This window comes from Scyliorhinus torazame, chromosome 3 (assembly GCF_047496885.1).
Source record: "Scyliorhinus torazame isolate Kashiwa2021f chromosome 3, sScyTor2.1, whole genome shotgun sequence".
NCBI lineage: Eukaryota > Metazoa > Chordata > Chondrichthyes > Carcharhiniformes > Scyliorhinidae > Scyliorhinus > Scyliorhinus torazame.
The window spans coordinates 95,036,211-95,055,753 of record NC_092709.1 but is presented as its reverse complement, the minus strand read 5'-3'; the positions used below and the strand labels follow the sequence as shown (position 1 = coordinate 95,055,753).

The following is a 19,543-nucleotide window of genomic DNA, read 5'->3' as shown; positions in this document are numbered from 1 at the left end:
CACAAATTAAAATATTAGTTAAAAGGAAACTGGATAACTATTGAGAGGCAAAATGTAAATAAGCAAAGAGAAAGGACAGGGTGATTGTTTTTGAGTCCACAGTTCTAGTTGAAAACCTCGCACAAGCAGGGGTCCAAAATGCCCTCTTTCTGCGCTGAAACTCCTAGAATTCTAAAGTAGTATTTTTTTCAGTCTGCCTGACCAATCTCTCGTTCACTTCTCTTTCCTTCCTGGACTTTTACTTCATTGTCTCCCATTTGTGAAGTGTTTGAATGTCCTGTTAAAGTTTCGATTTCAATGTGAGTTGTAGCTCACTGGAACTGTGAGTTCTCAACTGTGGGCAGCACGGTAGCATAGTGGTTAGCACAATTGCTTCACAACTCCGGGGTCCCAGATTCGATTCCCGGCTTGGGTCACTGTCTGTGCGGAGTCTGCACGTTCTCTCTGTGTCTGCGTGGGTTTCCTCCGGATGCTCCACTTTCCTCCCACAGTCCAAAGATGTGCAAGTTAGGTGGATTGGCCATGATAAATTACCCTTCCAAAATTGCCCTTAGTGTTGGGTGGGGTTACTGGGTTATGGGGATAGGGTGGAGGTGTGGGGTTGGGTAGGGTGCTCTTTCCAAGAGCTGGTGCAGACTCGATGGGCCAACTGGCCTACTTCGGCACTGCTAATTCTATGAAGGAGGTTGTGGGGCGACCTGATAGAGGTCTACAAAATTATGAGGGGGCATAGACAGAGTAGATAGTCAGAGACTTTTTCTCAGGGTAGAGGGGTCAATTACTAGGGTGCATAGATTTAAGGTGCGAGGGGAAAGGTTTAGAGGAGATGTACGAGGCAAGTTTTTTACACAGAGAGTAGTGGGTGCCTGGAACTCGCTGCTGGAGGAGGTGGTGGAAGCAGGGACGATAGTGACGTTTAAGGGGCATCTTGACAAATACACGAATATGATGGGAATAGAAGGATACGGACCCCGGAAGTGTAGAAGATTTTAGTTTAGACGGGCAGCATGGTCAGCACGGGCTTGGAGGGCCGAAGGGCCTGTTCCTGTGCTGTACATTTCTTTGATCTTTTGTTCTTTGTTCAATGATGAACCCAAAGTTACCTCAGCAGTAACTATATCCATCTTCTCCAGGTGCTGCCATCGAGAAGGAGCAATGAGACAGAGACATCAAACAGCACTCAAACAGTAAGTGATGTTTTTAAATCTGTGCTTCCTGCTGTCCAGTTTTGTACAAGGATAAAAGGATGTTACAAATGGAGCTTTAAAGTTAAACATTGACTTGTCTTTCAGTTTTACTGATATCACTGTGGTCTGTGCTCCTTCCACTTTTCTTCTCCTGCTTCCTCTAAACTCAGAAAGTGCCAAATTATACAACACTGTTTCTCTACAGTCGCAGAGTGTTGAAATCAAAGAGCTGATTGTTTCATGGTGCACTCAGGTGTTCCGCATGTGGTGTTGGGTGCTCTGGTGCACAGATGAGCCAACACAGTTGTATGTGGTACAACTCTATTTTATTTTAACTCTTATAATACAGTTCGTTCTGGATACTCTGCACGTGCTGTCTCCCTGAGTGTGTTTGGTGGCAGATGTGTCCTGGTCCTCCTCTGCAGCTAATACTGACCACCGGGGGTCGTGTCTGTGCTTTTATATCTTTCTGTCATTGGTTGTGGTGTTGTGTGTTCTGATTTGTCTGTTGGTGTGTCTATCATGATGTGTGTGTTTGAATATCATGACATCCCCCCTTTTTACAAAGATATGTGCCTACGTGGTTATAAATATAATTGTGTCGTGAGTGCATCTAAGAGTGTGTGTGTGTGTTGTGTACAGCGTGTGTATATGACGTAACTATTTACATGGGGCGATGTCGGGTGCGTCACACTAACAAGGTTGTACCATAACAAAACTTGGATACGAGAGAAAAAAAAAACATGAACATTGGTCTGGTCAGACGATATCTGGAACAATAAACAACAACAGGTTATAATACAGAAGTGTTTGACTTTTTGAACGTATGAACAGCGTTATAAGTCCAGTCTAATGGGTGACCGCCTCAAGAATGGGCTGGTCCTCAAGCCGGTTCAGCTGTGGAGATTTGGGGTCACACTGGTTCACCTTGGACTGTTGGGAGGTGATGCTGTTGCCGAAGTCTCTACTTTACCATTTGTTGTACTTCGTGCAGTGCTTGGTTTTTTCATTCGTGCAAATATAACATTCAACATCTTTGTTAGTGGTGCCTTGGCTGTGGTTTGGTTCTGGTGGCGATGGAAGGGGCATGATCCGTGGCATCTCCACGAAGTCATCCTTGGGAACCAGTGGAGGATCCGGCGTGTGCGTACGGTTCAGTTGCGAGCGTGGAAGGCGGCGCAAAGCTCGCTGATTGCGCCTACGCACCAATCCATCCGCCCTGCATGCCAGGAACAAGGTGGAGTCTTTTTTCTTTTTATGTTTGTGGTGGACGGCATCTTGTAGCCGATGGGTCGTTGCCATCGAAGTAGCACCATCACTAATATCATGCAAGGCGATGACTGTGCCAGATGTGGAAATTGGCCGAGACCGTGCACGCTGGTTCCGGCCACCTGCTGTGCCGGAAGGGCGACTCCGCAGAGAAACGTCGAAGCATGTCGCCTTGGAGAGAGAATTGTTGCTCGCATCAACGTCTGGCGATGGCGCGAATTGGTGTGTCCATCTTGGACCGCCGGTGCTGGTTGCCACTGCCGACCCAGTGGGACTGCCACGCGATCCATTCCCTGTCGCCGTGGCATTGGAGCGGCTGCGGAACCGGGAGCTCTATCATTTTGCCTGGGCACTGCTGGTTGTCTCTGTACACTGAGGTATGCCGGCAGGTATCGATCCACTCCTGTACCATGTGGTGTTGGGTGCTCTGGTGCACAGATGAGCCAACACAGTTGTATGTGGTACAACTCTATTTTATTTTAACTCTTATAATACAGTTCGTTCTGGATACTCTGCACGTGCTGTCTCCCTGAGTGTGTTTGGCAATAGATGTGTCCTGGTCCTCCTCTGCAGCTAATACTGACCACCGGGGGTCGTGTCTGTGCTTTTATATCTTTCTGTCATTGGTTGTGGTGTTGTGTGTTCTGATTTGTCTGTTGGTGTGTCTATCATGATGTGTGTGTTTGAATATCATGACACCGCACACGTGCATTGTGGAACCTGGCAGCTAATCTCAGGCTCTGGCAACTTCAGGACAGCAGATAAGGGGCCAATTATGAGAAGGGAGACGGTCAATGCAGGTCTGAGGGTGTTGTACCTAAATGCACGCAGTATACAGAACAAGGTAAATGTCCTTGAAGTGCATATTAAAATTGGCCAGTACGATGTTGTGGGGAAGCGGGGAATCCCGACCATCTCCCAAATGGATAATCTCCCCTCAAGTGATGATGCTGGGACTTAATTGGGAAAGTTTCCCATTTCCGTTGGAAGCGCTAGTTCCGAAGCTATTCCAGACTTGCTAATAGGCATGTGAAACTAGTGCAATTCCAATTCCTGCCATCATCAGATTCGATGGGGTTAGGTTTGGCACTGGAGAGCTTGACAAGCTGGAGCTTCTTATATGCACTCCAATCCCCACACACTCTCGTTCCTGCCAGGAAGATAGCCCCGAGGAGAGATGCTGCTCTGTTCACTGAGCTTGTCAGGATGCTGCAAGTGGTGGAGGAGAGGGGGGACACGCTCTTCTCCAGGGTGCACAGGAGGCTCCCGCCAACCTCCACCGGACCTGGGTGGAGGTGGCAGAGGCGGCAAATGCTGTGGCCCTCACCAGGTGGACAGGTCTGCAGTTCAGGACGAAGATGACTGACCTCCTTATGTCAGCCCAGATGAGTAACCACCTCTGTGTCCCTGGCACCACCCCCGTCCCTTACTCTCTTCAGAAGCCATCTGCCAGCAATGCCCTGACATCCCGCCCTTCACCATCCCCCAACACCTGTACCGTTCCCAATGGCCAGGTGCCTTGCACACACAGACAACCAGCTACAGACCCCCCCGCCCCCCCGTAACCTGCGTCCAGGTGTCTCACAATGCCCGTTATCTGTCCCCAAGGAAAAGATGGCCCATAACTGCCGAGAGCGGGAGAAGACCGGAGGGGGCGAGCCAGACCTGAGAGTATTAAGTGTCGCCGAGCGGAGGCCAATGGAGTTAGCCAGGGAGGTGGGAGAGAGGCCTAGCTCCCAGGCAGAAGTCGACATGGTTCAACCAAGTGAGACCCGAATGCATAGAGATGTCCCTGTAGCAAGTGAGTCTCCCCTCTCCCCTATGTCACTCCGAGATCTTACCATGTGTCTTGCCTTTTGTCGTGCAGGATCACTATCTGATGATACCTGTCCCTGGCCGCGACCCCAGAACGCGCCAGAGGACCTGTCCGGGGACGACACAGTTTCATCACTGCTGTCAACTGCACCCTCCACCATCACAGACACCATCACCTCGGGTGGGGCATTTTAACCAAGAGGCTCCTGGGCCATCATTTGGTGCGTAGGTCATGCCTACTGTGGCACATCAGGTGGAGGTAGGAACCTCCGAGGGAGCGGGTGGGTGGAGAGCTGCCCGATCCCACAACTGAGCTGTTCCCTAGTCAGGGTTTGTGCTTCTGGAAAGAAGATGCAGACGCAGAGCCAGGGTCTACAGGAGGGGATGTCAGCAACTGACCAGTGCCTTCAAGTGCAGTTGGAGGAGTCCAACCACCTTCAGGTGCAGGATATCGTGCCAACAATGTGTGGTACCCAGGCCAACACTGAACAGGTGGCATTTGCTGTGGGAGCCTTGGGCAGAAAATTGCAGCCATGGGTCAAGGTGTCCAAAGCCTATGTGGTCAACGGCTGAGGCCCAGGACTGGGAAACCCAGTCACAGGCAGCCATGTACCGGTGGTCCACATGGACATTTCTGCGGTGCTCCAGAGGGTGACCCAGTCACAAAGGGTCATAGCTGAGGACGCTGAGAGCATTGGCCAGGCACTGGCTGACCTGGCCAGTCACAGAGGGACATGACCGAGTCACAGAGGGAATTGACCAAGGTGCTGAGGGGCATGACCGAGGTGCTGAGAGACATGTCGCACTCGCTGAGGGATGTGTCCCAGTCTCTGTGCTCCATGGTTGTGGGCATCGAGACCCTAATTGAGACGAGAGCAGGACTCCAGGACTGGCAGTGCCAGGTGACAGCGGAGCCTCCGGAGCTCACTGCAGCCTTACCTCCGACCCATGGTGTAGCCTGGGGCCACCGGGCATTCCGAGGGAGAAGAAGTGCCGGTGTCTGTGCTGGTGCCTCCTACAGAGGAGGTGCTGAAACACCTCAGTGCTTCTGAATCCCCCCCACCCCCCCCCCCCCCACCTGACACTGGTGGATCTGATGGGCAGCGAGCAGCACAGGGTAGCACACCGCCACCTATGCCACCCGAAAGATGGCCGGGCCAATCCAGGCCCAGGCCCTCCAGAGAAATGCCGCCAAAGGAACCACAGGTCACAGGTCGAGAAGCACAGCAGGCCACCTCCACGTCTGATGTGCTGTCTGTGGTCACACCAAGATGGACGGATATGAATTCAGGAAGTTAGACACCAGTTAAGTTGGCACGGGTACAGCACATAGGTTAACAGTTGGGGTTAGGGCACAACAATTGTACTCAGTCACGAATAAAAACCTTTCACCAACATTCCGACCTGCCTCAATCCTCTGTGTGAAGGATGTGAGGAATGGGCTGGGCTGGTTGTAGAGGTTGTGTCGTGTGGGGCGAGGGTGGGGGCAGTGAGGTTGGTGGTGTAGGGTGTGTGTGTTGGAGGATGGCACTGGGCAGGGCCCCCAGGACGATTGAACGTTCCAACTAGGGTCACTGTGTTGCTCTGTGATCCAACCATTGTAATGATGTGCACAGAGGATCTAGTAGTTTAACTAGAAAGATGATTTATTAACAAGCACGTGCAAAGATAACACAGGAACTATAATACAGACAAAGGCTACTAAATGAATTCAGTGAATTCTCCTCGAACTATTCTAAATGTAACAACCCTCTCCTACTTCCCACTACCAACTGGCGGGTATCTCAAGTCACGTGATGGGTGTCTGACGCCACCTGCAGGTCAGAGGTCGTACCGATGTGCATGATATATACTATATACATTTACGTGTGCATGAATATCACCATATCCCCCTTCATTTGGAAGCATTGATATTTACAAACGTGACTGTTCTTTAAACAACTTGATATGCATGATAACTTTAAATATGTACTGTACACATTTTATTACAAGTTCAGTCTGTCAGGCTTGCGACGTAATCTGGTCGATCTCCTGAGTGATGCTGAGTCGGCGATCATGTTCCACCGTCATTTGTTATTGGTGTTCCTGCTCGTTCCGTATTCACTGCTGCGGATGCTTCTCTGGTCGCTGGCTCTGATGTGTGGTCTGTGTCCTCTTCAAGTTTGGGATTGCACACCAGCTGGACTCAGCACGAAAGGCCATTGCACTTGCAACAGCGCTCTTCGATTCCTTCGCAAGACTGAACCATCCTCAGAAAGCACCATAAACGACTATGGACCTGCCTGTTGCAAAACCTTTGTCAGTTTTAACTATCCGTTGCCATTGGCATCCTCGAGTCTGACGGTATCACCTGAATGCAGTGGCTGGAGCTTCCATGTGGATCGATCATAGACCTCTTTCTGCCTCCTCTTTTGAAAGAGCAATTTCTGCTCCAGCCGTCAATCTACAGGGGAAGCGACCATGGAAGGCAGGGTCATCCGTAGCTGTCTATTCATGTGCCAGTGACAGTCCATTGGCCAGTGGTGCCAAACGATATCTTAGAAGTGCCGCAGAGATGTCTTCCTTGCTATCAATGGCCTTCTTTAGCAGCTGTTTCACGATGTGCACACCCTTTTCTGCCTTCCCATTCAACTGGGGATTTCGGGGACTAGAGGTGATGTGCCTAAAATCATAGTGACCATTCATGATTTTTGAAACAAGGCCCATTATCCAACCAAACAATAGTTGGTATACCATGCCGGGCAAAAATTGCTTTGGCATATTGTATGACACACCGAGCAGTCAAGTTCGCCAACTGCGCAACCTCCAGATAGTTTGAGAAGTAGTCCATGACTACAGGGTAAGCACCCATTGAAGTGGAACAGATCCATGCCCACCTTCTACCACGGACTTACAATGATGGTCACCTCTTTGTTTTGTTTGCAGCGGAATTTCTGACCCGTGTCACAGTGTTCGACCATGACTGCAATGTCTTGGGTAATGCCTGGCCAATAGATTGTATCCCTGGCCCTGCACTTGCACCTCTCAATGGCCAGGTGCTCTTCGTGGAGCTTCTTAAGCATGAGCGGCCTCAAGGAATGCGGAATCACAATCCTGTGCTGCCATTCGCCTCACTCAATTCAGACCGCACATTGTGGTACCCAGAGCAGAACCCTCAGGCCATCCCTCTTGGAGACATTTGAGAACCATGTCCTTGGCTGTTTCTGCCCTTTATTAGGCGTGACTTCTCACCGGAGACTGGAAGCGTCGCAGCGACGAGATTGACATGTAGTTGCACATCCTCATCAACCAGGCCTACCTCTTTGATGCCTGTGGCTCAAGAAAGCATGTCAGTGACTGCAAGGTACTTGCCTGGCATATAGGTGAGGTCAAAGTCGTAGCGCTGGAGTTTCATTATTAGGCGTTGTATTCTCGGGGACATTTGACACAAATTATTTTGCATAATGGAAACAAGTGGCCTGTGGTCAGTCTCCACCAGAAACGCCAGCAGACCGTACAAATAATCATGGAATTTTTCTCAACCTGTGACTAACCCATCCTTTTCAATCTGCACATACCTGCACTATATTTCGGACATTGCTCTAGACACGTATGCCAACGGCAGCCAGCTGGCGTCTGCACCCTGCCTGTCTTTTTCGCCAGGTCAAAGGAGGCGAGGACTGGCGCTGTCGTGAATGAGATGCGCAATGCTTGCCATTCCTGCTCTTGTTTGGGAGACCATCGAAACACGTCTTTTTTTATCGAGTCTTGTAGTTGGGACTTTTTGGAGGCCAGGTTGTGAATAAACTTGCCCACAAAGTTGATCATCCATAGTATGCGTAAGATGCCTTTTTTGTCTGTGGGGCATGGCATCGTTAGAATGGCCTTTATCTTTGCGTCATCCAACTGCAGACCTTGTGCCGAGAGCCTGTCCTCTAAAAAGGTGATGGTATCAATCCCAATTTGGCATTTTGTTTTATTGAGCTTGAGAGCATGGGCAGGATTCTCCATTAGCCGTCGCTGAAATCGGGAAATGGGATTTGGCGGAGAATAGCTTCCGACGCCAAAATCGCGGCAGGCACCGATTTGACGCCAAATCACGATTCTCTGTCACCTCGAAAACAGCGTCAATGCGTTTCATTCCGCACGTATAGTAGGCACCATTTGCATATTATTAACATGCCCAACCCAGTAGTCTCCAGGGCCTCCGCGATTCTCCCTTTCTGATGGGCCGAGTTCCCGCCAACAAGGTTCACTTCTGCTTTTAAAAATTATGAAACCAAGACTTCCGTGGCAGCCATGGTGTGGGAGGTCGCACACTTGGTGGCTCCCACTCGTGGTGGAATGTTCGGACCTGTTCCCCGGCTAATGGGTGAATTTGTTGAGTAAAAAAGGTGCAGGAGGTGTGATAGGGGAGAGTGTCCCACCGGTGGATGGATTCATGGACCAGAAGTGGTCGAAAAAGAAGGGAACAGTTGGAGATAGCTGGAGTTGTACCTGCGACACAGGTGAAGATGGGGGAGGGTCAGTAACCGGTCCTACCCTCTCAATGGTCGACGGTGAAGCTGGTGGGCTTCCTTAATGAGATGTTCACCCAGCAGAGGAAGGGGAATCTGGAGGATCTGGCTAGGGTGGTGGACCCGATGAAGGCGGGGATCGACCGCATGAAGACGAGGCTGGAGGCCCAGAGCCAGGCTATCCAGAAGGTGGAGGAGACAGTGGGGGAGCACGAGGAGCACCTTGCCTCGATGTCAGCTGAGATGGGGATGATGCGGGATCAACAGGGATAGCTGCAGGAGAAAGTGGAGGACCTGGAGAATTGGTCTCGCAGGAAAAATCTGAGGATCATGGGCCTGCCGGAGGGCAGCGAGGGAGCGGACGCCAGCGTGTATATTGCTTGAATGTTCGAGAAGCTGCTGGGAGACGGGGCATTTGATCAGCCCTTGGAAGTGGACTGGGCACACTGATGTGGAAGCCCCAGGGGAACGAGCCGCCGAGGGCGATGGTGGTGCGCCTGCACCGGTTCCTGGACATGGACCGGGTCCTAAGGTGGGTTATGCAGACAAGGCGCTGTACCTGGGAGGGTAATGAGCTAAGCGTATACCCGGACCTGGGTGTGGAACTGGCCAAGAGGAGAGCAGGCTCTAACAAGGTGAAGGCAGCTCACTTTAAGAAGGGGGTGAAGCTTGGCATGCTGTACCCGGCGCGCCTGTGGGTGACCTATAAGGGTCGGGAGATGTACTTCAGGCGCCTGAGGAGGCGATGGAACTTGTCCGGCACAGTGAATTGGCAGGAGATGGAGGACACTGGACTTTGGAGGAGATGTTCCCTTTCTGTTCCTTTGGGTTTGTTTGGGTTATTTTTGTATTGTGTTTGGGGCCATTACTTTGTGTTTGTTCTTGGTGGGTTGTTCTTTTCTTTGTGTTGGGTGGTGTTGTAAAGTTTGCACCGCGATAGTGTTTGAGCGCGGGAGGGGGGATCAGCTACCTGGCTACCTGGGCGGGCTAGTTCACAGAAGCACAGTGGGGGGCAAGCAGGTGGTTTGTATGTTGATGGAGGTTGGGGTTGCTATTTTATGGAGGGGGGGGGGAGAGGGGGGTACTGCTGACATGGGACGGGTTTCTAAAATGTGGTTTGGGGAGGGTCGATGACGGTGGGTGCCCGAGGGCGGGCCTGAGGAGGTGCAGGGCGTGGGCTGGACCAGGTGGGGCTATGGCAGGGGGCTCTGTATTGTGTGGACTTGCGGATGAGTAAGGGTGGGGGCCAGTGCCCACAATGGAGGCTGGATGTGGGGCTTTTGTCGGATGAGGAGGCGTGTGAGAGGGTAAGGGAGGCCATTCGGGGGTACGTGGAACTAAACGACACGGGAGGCTTCGCTGGCCACGTTGTGGGAAGCATTGAAGGCAGTGGTGAGAGGGGAGTTTATATCGATACGGGCACACAGGGAGAAGGCGGAGCAGGTGGAGATGGAAAGGCCAGTGGAGGAGATTCGGCAGGTGGACAGGAGGTATTCGGAAGCCCTGGAGATGGGGCTGTTGAAGGAACGGCAGAAGCTGCAGATGTTTGGGTTGTTATCCACGGGTAGGGGGTTAGGCAGCTGAGGAGGGTGAGAGGGGCGGTTTATGAACATGGGGAGAAGGCGAGCAGGATGCTGGCGCAGCAATTGAAGAAACAGGAGGCAGCGAGGGAGATCAGGAAAGTGAAGGACAGGGCGGGGAATATGGTTTTGGACCGGGTGGGGGTGAATGGGGCGTTTGGGGATTTCTACAGTGGGCTGTATGAGTCATAACCCCCGGCCGGGGTAGAAGGGATGAGGCGGTTTTTGGAGGGGTTGGAGTTCCCGAGGGTGGAAGAGGAACTGGTGGAGGTGCTGGGTGCCCCCATTGGGTGGTAGAAGTGGTGGAGGGGCTGGAGGCGATGCAATCGGGCAAGGCCCCGGGCCTGGACAGATATCCAGTGGAGTTTTACAAAACGTTCTCGGGGGTCCTGGGACCCTTGTTGGTGAGGGCGTTTACCGAGGCGAGGGAGCGGGGTTGCTCCCCCCGACATTGTTGCAGGCCTTGATCTCCTTGATTTTGAAGCGGGATAAGGATCCGGAGCAGTATGGGTCATATAGGCCGATCTCACTGTTAAATGTGGATGCCAAGTTATTGGCCAAGATCTTGGCCTCGAGAATTGAGGACAGTGGGCCAGGGGTGATAGGGGAGGACCAGACGGGGTTTGTGAAGGGGACACATCTGGCGACTAATATCAGGAGGTTGCTAAACGTGATAATGATGCCCCCGAGGGACGAGAGGTGGAGGTGCTGGTCGCCATATACACGGAGAAGGCCTTTGATTGGGTGGAGTGGGACTATTTATGGGAGGTTTTGAGGCGGTTTGGGCAGGGTGGTGTAGACTGGATCCGGCTGCTGTACCAGGCACCGGCGGTGAGTGTGCGGACGAACTGGGCGAACTCGGACAATTTTAGGCTGCACCGGGGGATGAGACAGGGGTGTCCACTCTACACACTGCTCTTTGCCCTGGCTATAGAGCCATTGGCGATGGCACTGAGAGCACGAGGGACCGGCAGGGGATAGTACAGGGGCGGGGGGTGGGGGGAGCACAGGGTCTCGCTTTATGCAGATGATTTGTTACTGTATATTTTGGACCCTTTGGGTGGTATTGGGGGTATTGTGGGGATCTTAGAGGAATTGGCCGGTTGTCAGGGTATAAATTGATCGTGGGGAAGAGCGAGGTCGTTCCGATCCAGGCGAGGGGGCAGGGGAAGAGACTGGAGGAGATGCCGATGAAGGTGGTCGGCTCGGTACTCCACAAGCTCGGTAGTGGTGGCGGCCCTGAGGGTGTGGGGACAGTGGCGACAGCACATGGGGCTGGAGGGGGCGTTGGTGTGGACACCGATGTGTGGCAACCACCGGTTTGCTCCGGGAGTGCTGGGTGGGGTTTCTCGGCGGTGGCAGTGGGCAGGGATCGAGCGGTTTGGGGATTTGTTTATAGACGGGGACTTTCCGTGCTTGGAAGAGCTGGAGGAGGAGTTTGAGTGGCCTGGTGGGAATGGGTTTCGCTACTTTCAGGTGAGGGACTTTGTGCGGAGGCAGGTATCGACTTTCCCGCACCTATCGCCCCAGGGACTACAGGACAAGGTAGTGTCGAGAGTGGCAGTGGGAGAGGGGAAGGTATCGGAAATCTATAAAGAGCTTATGGATTGGGAGGGAGCCCCGATAAGGAAGGTGAAGCGGAAGTGGGAGGAAGAGTTGGGTTGGAATTTGGAGGCTGGGTTATGGGAGGATGCCCTGAGGCGAGTCAATGCGTCCTTGCCGTGTGCCAGGCTTTGTCTTATACAATTTAAGGTGGTCCACAGGGCACATATGACTGTGGTCCGGATGAGTAGGTTTTTAGAAGGGGTGGTGGATAGGTGTGGGCTATGTGCGGGTGGGTCTGTGAATCATGTCCATATGTTTTGGGCATGTCCGAAGCTTGAGGGATTCTGGTAGGGGTTTGCTGATGTCATGTCAGAGGTACTGAAGGTAAGGGTGGTTCCGGGTCCAGAGGTTGCGAATTTTGGTGTGACGGATGACCGGGAGTTCAAGGGGTGAGAGAGGCCGTCGTTTTGGCCTTTGCCTCCCAGGTAGCCCAAAGACGGATCTTGTCAGCATGGAGGAACTCGGAGCCCCCGAAATTGGGGGAATGGGTTAGTGACATCGCCGGGTTTCTCACGCTACGGAAGGAGGGGGAGGGGTGGGGGGGCAGGTGGGGGGAGGTTTAGAAAGGGGAGGCATGGGGAGTTGGGTATGGTGGAGGAAGGTTGGTGTTGTTTACGTAAGCCATGTTGGCTGGGTTTTGTTGTTGTTGGTGTGTGGTTGCTTATTCTGTTAAAATATATAATATAAATGCCTCAATAAAATATTTTTCAAAAACAAAAGTCGGAAAACTGACGTCGTGGCTGCTGAGGGAGAGAGAGCGGGTACGGAAAATGTCTAACATCGCCATAGGTTGCTGACAGTTGTGCCGCTGGCCAGGGGGGGGGGGCTTCTGCCAGGGCCGGGGGGAAGTAGCGGAGGGTGGCCAGGAGGTGGGCTGTGGGGTTGGGGTGGATGGGCACGGAACACCGCAGCCGGCAAGGCAGCCATGCAGCTGCGCACGCCACTAACAGTCCACTTTGAATCAGAATTTGCATAGCATATCCTGCTGCAACGTTCAGAAGCTGTAAATAAGTAATTTTTCCGTCCCCTCACAAAGGCCATATGCATACCAACTTGGAAGCTATTTCCAGTCAAAAGTCTTCAGCGATGCACTCGCGTCAACCTCACACCTGCTTCCAAAGGGAGTTGGAGAGAGGGGCGGGGTTGACCTGGCAGAGAGCTCCTTCAGGAGGAATCAGAAAGATGGATCCACAGGGGGGGATCAGCATGACAACCATTTGGCTGTTCAAACCGCTCCTCAATGCAGATGGATCAGAGAAGGTTATGTTCTAGTCCCCCCCCTCCCTGTTACTCACGTATCATAAACACATATTTCTTGACATCTTTATCATGCCGAGAGGTTACAAGTTAACTTTGCAGTCAGTTCACCTGCACAATGGGCTGTTGAGGTGCAACCACTCCAGACCCTCCAACTGTAGAGAGGTCACAGTCCTAGATGGCCAGAGGTAGTGCGAGACCATGATCCATCATTGAGCTGCAAGTAGTGGCTTGCATGGTTGGCGACACAGTGGCACAATGGTTAGCACTGCTGCTTCACAGCGCCAAGGACCCGGGTTCGATTCCGAACTTGGGTCACGGTCTGTGCGGTGTTTGCAGATTCTCCCAGTGTCCGCGTGGGTTTCCTCCGGGTGCCCCGGTTTCCTCCCACAGTCCAAAGATGCGCAGGTTAGGTGGATTGACCATGTTAAAATGCCACTTAGTGTCCAAAGATGCGCAGGTTAGGTGGATTGACCATGTTAAAATGCCGCTTAGTTTCCAAAGATGTGGAGATTAGGTGGATTGGCCATGTTAAATTACCCCTTAGTGTCCAGGGATTTGCAGGTTAGGTGGGGTTATGTTACAGGGATAGAGTGGGGGGTGGGCCTATGTGGGGGGCTATTTCAGAGGGTTGGTACAGACTCAATGGGCCGAATGGCCTCCGTCTGCACTGGAGGAATTTGATGGTGCACGGCCAGGCAGCACACACACACAGCTGATGGCCAATGCTTAATCACGCACATGTGGGTTCATTGAGTAATCACTATGTTGTTACGATGGGAGAACTGAATGTCTGGGAGTTCCTGATCCGACCCTGATGGGGGCACACATTCCAGAGCCTCAAATGCCCATGGCCAATGATTGATAATTGAGTAACAAGAGAGCATAGATAATTGAAGAATCTTTGCACATGGAATGCTTGACCACAAGTAGCGACTGACACAGAGATTAAAATATTAATCAAAAAGAAACGGAATAAATGTTGAGGAGACAAATATAAATGAGCAAAGAGAAAGGACAGGGAGAAGGTAATGGAGTTGACAAAAAGCCACACGCTGGCAAAGGTCCAAAATGTCCTCTTTTCTCCCCACTACTCTTCCCTTCCTGGACATCTGTTTTTGCTTCCTATTTGTGAAGTGCTTTCTGAGATACTTCCTCCTGTTAAAGTTTCGATTTCAATGTGAATTATAGCAATGATGTCCCCAAAGTTACCTCAGCAGTAACTATATCCATCTTCTCCAGGTGCTGCCATCGAGAAGGAGCAATGAGACAGAGACATCAAACAGCACTCAAACAGTAAGTGATGTTTTTAAATCTGTGCTTCCTGCTGTCCAGTTTTGTACAAGGATAAAAGGATGTTACAAATGGAGCTTTAAAGTTTAACATTGACTTGTCTTTCAGTTTTACTGATATCACTGTGGTCTGTGCTCCTTCCACTTTTCTTCTCCTGCTTCCTCTAAACTCAGAAAGTGCCAAATTATACAACACTGTTTCTCTGCAGTCGCAGAGTGTTGAAATCAAAGAGCTGATTATTTCATGGTGCACTCAGGTGTTCCGCACACGTGCATTGTGGAACCTGGCAGCTAATCTCAGGCTCTGGTATTACTGCAGTTTGGACTCCCATCACCTAAACATTCTTTGGAGTGAGCACTGAGCTCACAAGTGGGCCACTTTAGAGATCCTAATGGAATGTAGGTATTCTTAAACGGATGCCTTTTCCGGCTTCTTCACTCCTGTGGTACTCCATGTATGTGACAGGCTCCTCCAACACTCCACGCTGTTCATTAACGCGATTGAATTCTTAAAGCTGGGACTGCCTAGTGCAGCTGTTAGAATCTATCGCCTGATTCTCCACAGCAGCAGTTGCTGCACTATTGGAGTTTAATATGGGAAAATATGAAGTTGTCCACTTTGCCAGGTAGAATAGAAAAGCAAAATATGATTTAAATAGAGAAAGGTTGTGGAATTCTGCTCTACAGAGGGATCTGAGTGTTCTTGCTCGTGAATCACAAGTCAGCAAGCAGGTCCCTCAAGTAATTAAGACCAACATGGCCTTTATTGCAAGGGGGCTGAAGTCTAAAAATAGGAAAGTCTTGCAATTCTCTTCCCTGCGAGAGTAATGTTCTGTAAACTGGTTGAAGTGAATGATGAACTACAGAACATCTGGTGATGAGCATCAATGTAAATGCATGTAGGCTAGCTAGACACTAGAGGGAGCACCGGAGACATCACACACACAGACACTCAGCCAATAGATCAGTTACATAGGAGACGACCAATGGACATTCACGATACACACAGAGGTGACACCACTACAAGAGGGCATTACACCAACCCATAAATAAAGGCCACCACACACATGATCTGCCTCTTTGGAGACAGTCAGTGAGTACAGACACAGGGTTGATTCAATATTACACCCACCACGTGGATTGCAGCAACTGGTTAGTCAGTCTGGGTAGCTATAGTAGGATTAGCAGTAGTGTCGAACTCGAGTAATAGAAGTAGAAATAGTTTAATAAACGTGTCTGGGCCTTCCTTTGCCAAGTGCACCACAAGGAAGCCGCTTATATTACACCTACAACATAACAAATCATGGTACCAGGATTGAACTGTTTCAATCCAATAAGCCATACCTCAGTGTACAGTGACAACCAGCAACAATATCCAGGCAAGATGTTCGAGATCCGGGTTCCACAGCAGCTCCAGTGCCACGGCGCTCTCCGCGAAAACTGGCGGGTATTCCGGCAAATGTTTGAAATCTTCCTGGTAGCAGCCGACCTAGAAGACCTGACCGATGCTGAAAGGACAGAGCTTCTCCTCACCATTGCCGGTGCCAGAGCAGAAGAAATCTTTTAAAAATTCAAGTTCTCCAAAGGGCAAAACAGGAGCGACTTCCAGGCAGTCCTGGACAAATTCGGCAAATACTGTGAGGAAAATACACTCCAACCAACAAGAAAAGGTAAGAGAAGCCCAGTACTCACCACGAGGCCGAGATCCCGGAGCAGAGAACAGTTTTGATCGGCGGCCATCTTTCTAAAGGGACTGCACTTGCACAGTTGCGCGAGAAGCGCACAGAACGGGAAGGTCCGTTTGCACATGCGCGAGACGCCGCGCATGCGCAATCACGAAAACAGCCATCGGTACAGGAACAGCGATTTGCGCATGTGCAACCGCTTCCTACGTATGATGTCACATGCGTCATGACGTCAGGGGCCCCGGACCACGCCCATTTAAAGGGGAAACGTCCCAAATCAAAGAAAAAATCTTTCAGAGCCGTAAAACAACATTCCTTCGTCTGGAATGACAGCACAATGCCTCAAATTGAACCAGGAAATGAAATTAACCTCCGAAGAACCCTGCAACAAGCAGTTACCTACGACCAAACCGATGATTCCGACCTTGAATACTTCGAAACCGACCTTTACATTTTCTCTGGATCTCGCGAGCCCAATGCCAGCTCCGACGCAAACAGTGATGATATGGTCCTAGAAGACAACGACTCAGACGAACCTTTCACCTTGGGAGGCTACCCCAGTACCAAATCCGAACCGCAACTAGACGCGTTGCACATTGGCGACCCCCGTATTGAATCCGACGCAGACGTGGATTTGTTCTTCGGATTTGAGGATCTTCAGCCCAGCAGATATGACATCCCGATTCGTGAGTGCAGGATTATGCTGCAGCCTGAAACCAAGAGACAGAGAGCGGTACAAGCCCACAGAGAGCGGCCTGCTGCCACACAGAGTGTGGTTCCCGCACCATTCAGGGTTCCCGACTCTACGAAAGAAGACATGCAAGACTCCATACCGCAGTCCTTGCATGAGCAAGAAGTGACTCCAGTGTCACAAGCCTCCCCAGCGAGCTCGTGGACAGACTCCACAATTGCAGAAACACGACTCCAGAGCACATTCCTTGCATGAACAAGAAGTGACTCCAGTGTCACAAGCCTCCACAGAGAGCTCGTGGACAGACTCCACGATAGAAGCAACGCAAGACTCCGACGCGCAGTCCTTGCAGGAACAAGATCATGAGGGTCTAGCAATCTCCTCTGACCAACTAGCGGCAGACGATGCAAGTCTGCCATGCTCAAGTAAACAGCAAGAAGACTCTGACAGTCTACCACGCTCCAGTGCACAGCAGTACGACCATGTCGGTCTATCATGCTACAGTGAAGAACAAAGCCCAAACGAACAACAAGCGACTATGACGGTCCAAGCCCAAATGAAGGACAACAGCAAGACAATGACAGTCCACCCACATTGTTTGCACCACCAGATGAAGACTCTGACAATTTACCCAACCCAAGTGAACAACAAGCAGCTACTGAGGCTCTACCCACGGTATGTGAGACGAGTGACGACAGCATCCCACTTCCCATGCAAGATGTGCAAAGTGACAGACCTCAGCTAGTGTGTACAGAGGCACTCGACGATCACTGTGAGACCACTGGTGACTCCGGTGACACCATGATACTTCCACCCTCATTCGCCCGAACCTCTCCACAAGTCAATGCATTCCTGCATGTTCCGACTCCAGACGTGCAGCTTCAAGAAATCTCAGCTGACTCCAGTGAACCTGCTAAGACTCCAGACGGGGAGCATCAACAAACCAACACTGACTCGGTTAAAACAGACCAGACTCCAGATGGGGAGCAACCAAACGCCAATTCTGATTCACATAAGCCGGACTTTACTCCAGACAGGGAATGCCGCAACCTCAGTGATGGCACGCTCAGGGTGACAGCAGATGCCACAATGACAGGTGATGGATCACTTAACAATTACACTGCGCCAGTTATAACAAGCAGCGGCTACAGTCCAAGAGGAATACACCAATATTCACCACAGCTATATCCACACATTTTGTCCACACCAGCAGTGCAGCCAATGACAGCTCATGCTGGACAAACCCAGTATTCAGGCATACAGCAGCCAGCAGTCTATGCAGCATATTCTCAGCACTACGGATTGCCCACTAATGGAATCAAGACCGAAAGAGGACTACCGCAAGCGCAATCTGCACTACAGACTGGATGCCCTAGTTACAGCCCAGGATTTGCTGCACCGCAGCCTGGCCAGACGGCATATTCCTATCAGATGCAAGGTTCTAGTTTCACACCATCACCAGGTATTTATGAGAGCAGCAATTCTGTTTCCAATTCAACAAGCTTCAACGGTTCTCAGCAGGATCACCTTTCCTGCACAGCACGTGGCCAGAACCAGTACGTACAGTCTTATCCAATTTCAACATATGGCACATCCATGACCTCAAATGATACTGTTGATGGTACCTCTTCAACGTCAACACCTTATCAGCTACAAGATGCCATCCGACAGCATCATCACAAACATCAGAAAACGAAAGGGACTCCAAATCAGACAGCAAACTGATTTGACCACTTCTTGGTTCCTGTGGCACAGGGACGTTAATGGCGTTCATAACCAAGAGAGACATTTGACCATGATGATTGATGGTTTTTGGACTCACACGAATGATTTGGACTTATTGTTTAATCACTGTTCCCATGACTTGTGTATACCTTAACCTATCTACCTGTTTTTTGTTCAATTTTCTCAAAGTATGCAGAAAATATGTAACATATAAAAAAGGGGGGATGTGATTATGTGCATCAATGTAAATGCATGTAGGCTAGCTAGACACTAGAGGGAGCACCGGAGACATCACACACACACACACTCAGCCAATAGATCAGTTAGATAGGAGACGACCAATGGACATTCACGATACACACAGAGGTGACACCACCACAAGAGGGCATTACACCAACCCATATATAAAGGACACCACACACATGGTCTACCTCTTTACAGTGGAGACAGTCAGTGAGTAGAGACACAGGATTAATTCAATATTACACCCACCACATGGATTGCAGCAACTGGTTAGTCAGTCTGGTAGCTATATTAGGATTAGCAGTAGTATCGAACCCGCGTAATAGAAGTGTAAATAGTTTAATAAACGTGTTGAAGTTATCTCCACGTCTGAACCTTCCTTTGTCAAGTGAACCACAAGGAAGCCGCTTATGTTACACCTACAACGTGACGAATCACCCAACAAATAGCAAATTTCTAACTCTGCAGCGTTTAAAAAACATTGACCTGGATTCTCCGATTTAGGAGACTAAGTCCCCACACCGGTGTGACAACGGTGGCGGTTAATCTAGGACAACTGGTGCAAAACGGCCACCGATTGCCCGTGTTGCTGGGGGCTAGCAGGATGGCAGCATAGAGCTCCCAGCTCTAGCTGCCAATACGCCCCATAGAATTGGCGGGTCTGTGGCCACGCATGCCCACGCCGGCAGCCTGCAGTG

General features: G+C 50.8%; 1 protein-coding gene across 1 annotated transcript in view; it reads left to right on the top strand.

Annotated features, from left to right (window-relative positions):
* cfi (complement factor I) overlaps positions 1-19,543 on the top strand; it is a 136,095-nt gene that overhangs the window by 29,652 nt on the left and 86,900 nt on the right. The window contains exons 2-3 of the mRNA XM_072496000.1: positions 1,134-1,187; positions 14,452-14,505. Of these exons, the coding sequence (XP_072352101.1) occupies positions 1,134-1,187; positions 14,452-14,505 (108 nt within the window). The remainder of the gene's footprint in view (positions 1-1,133; positions 1,188-14,451; positions 14,506-19,543) is intronic.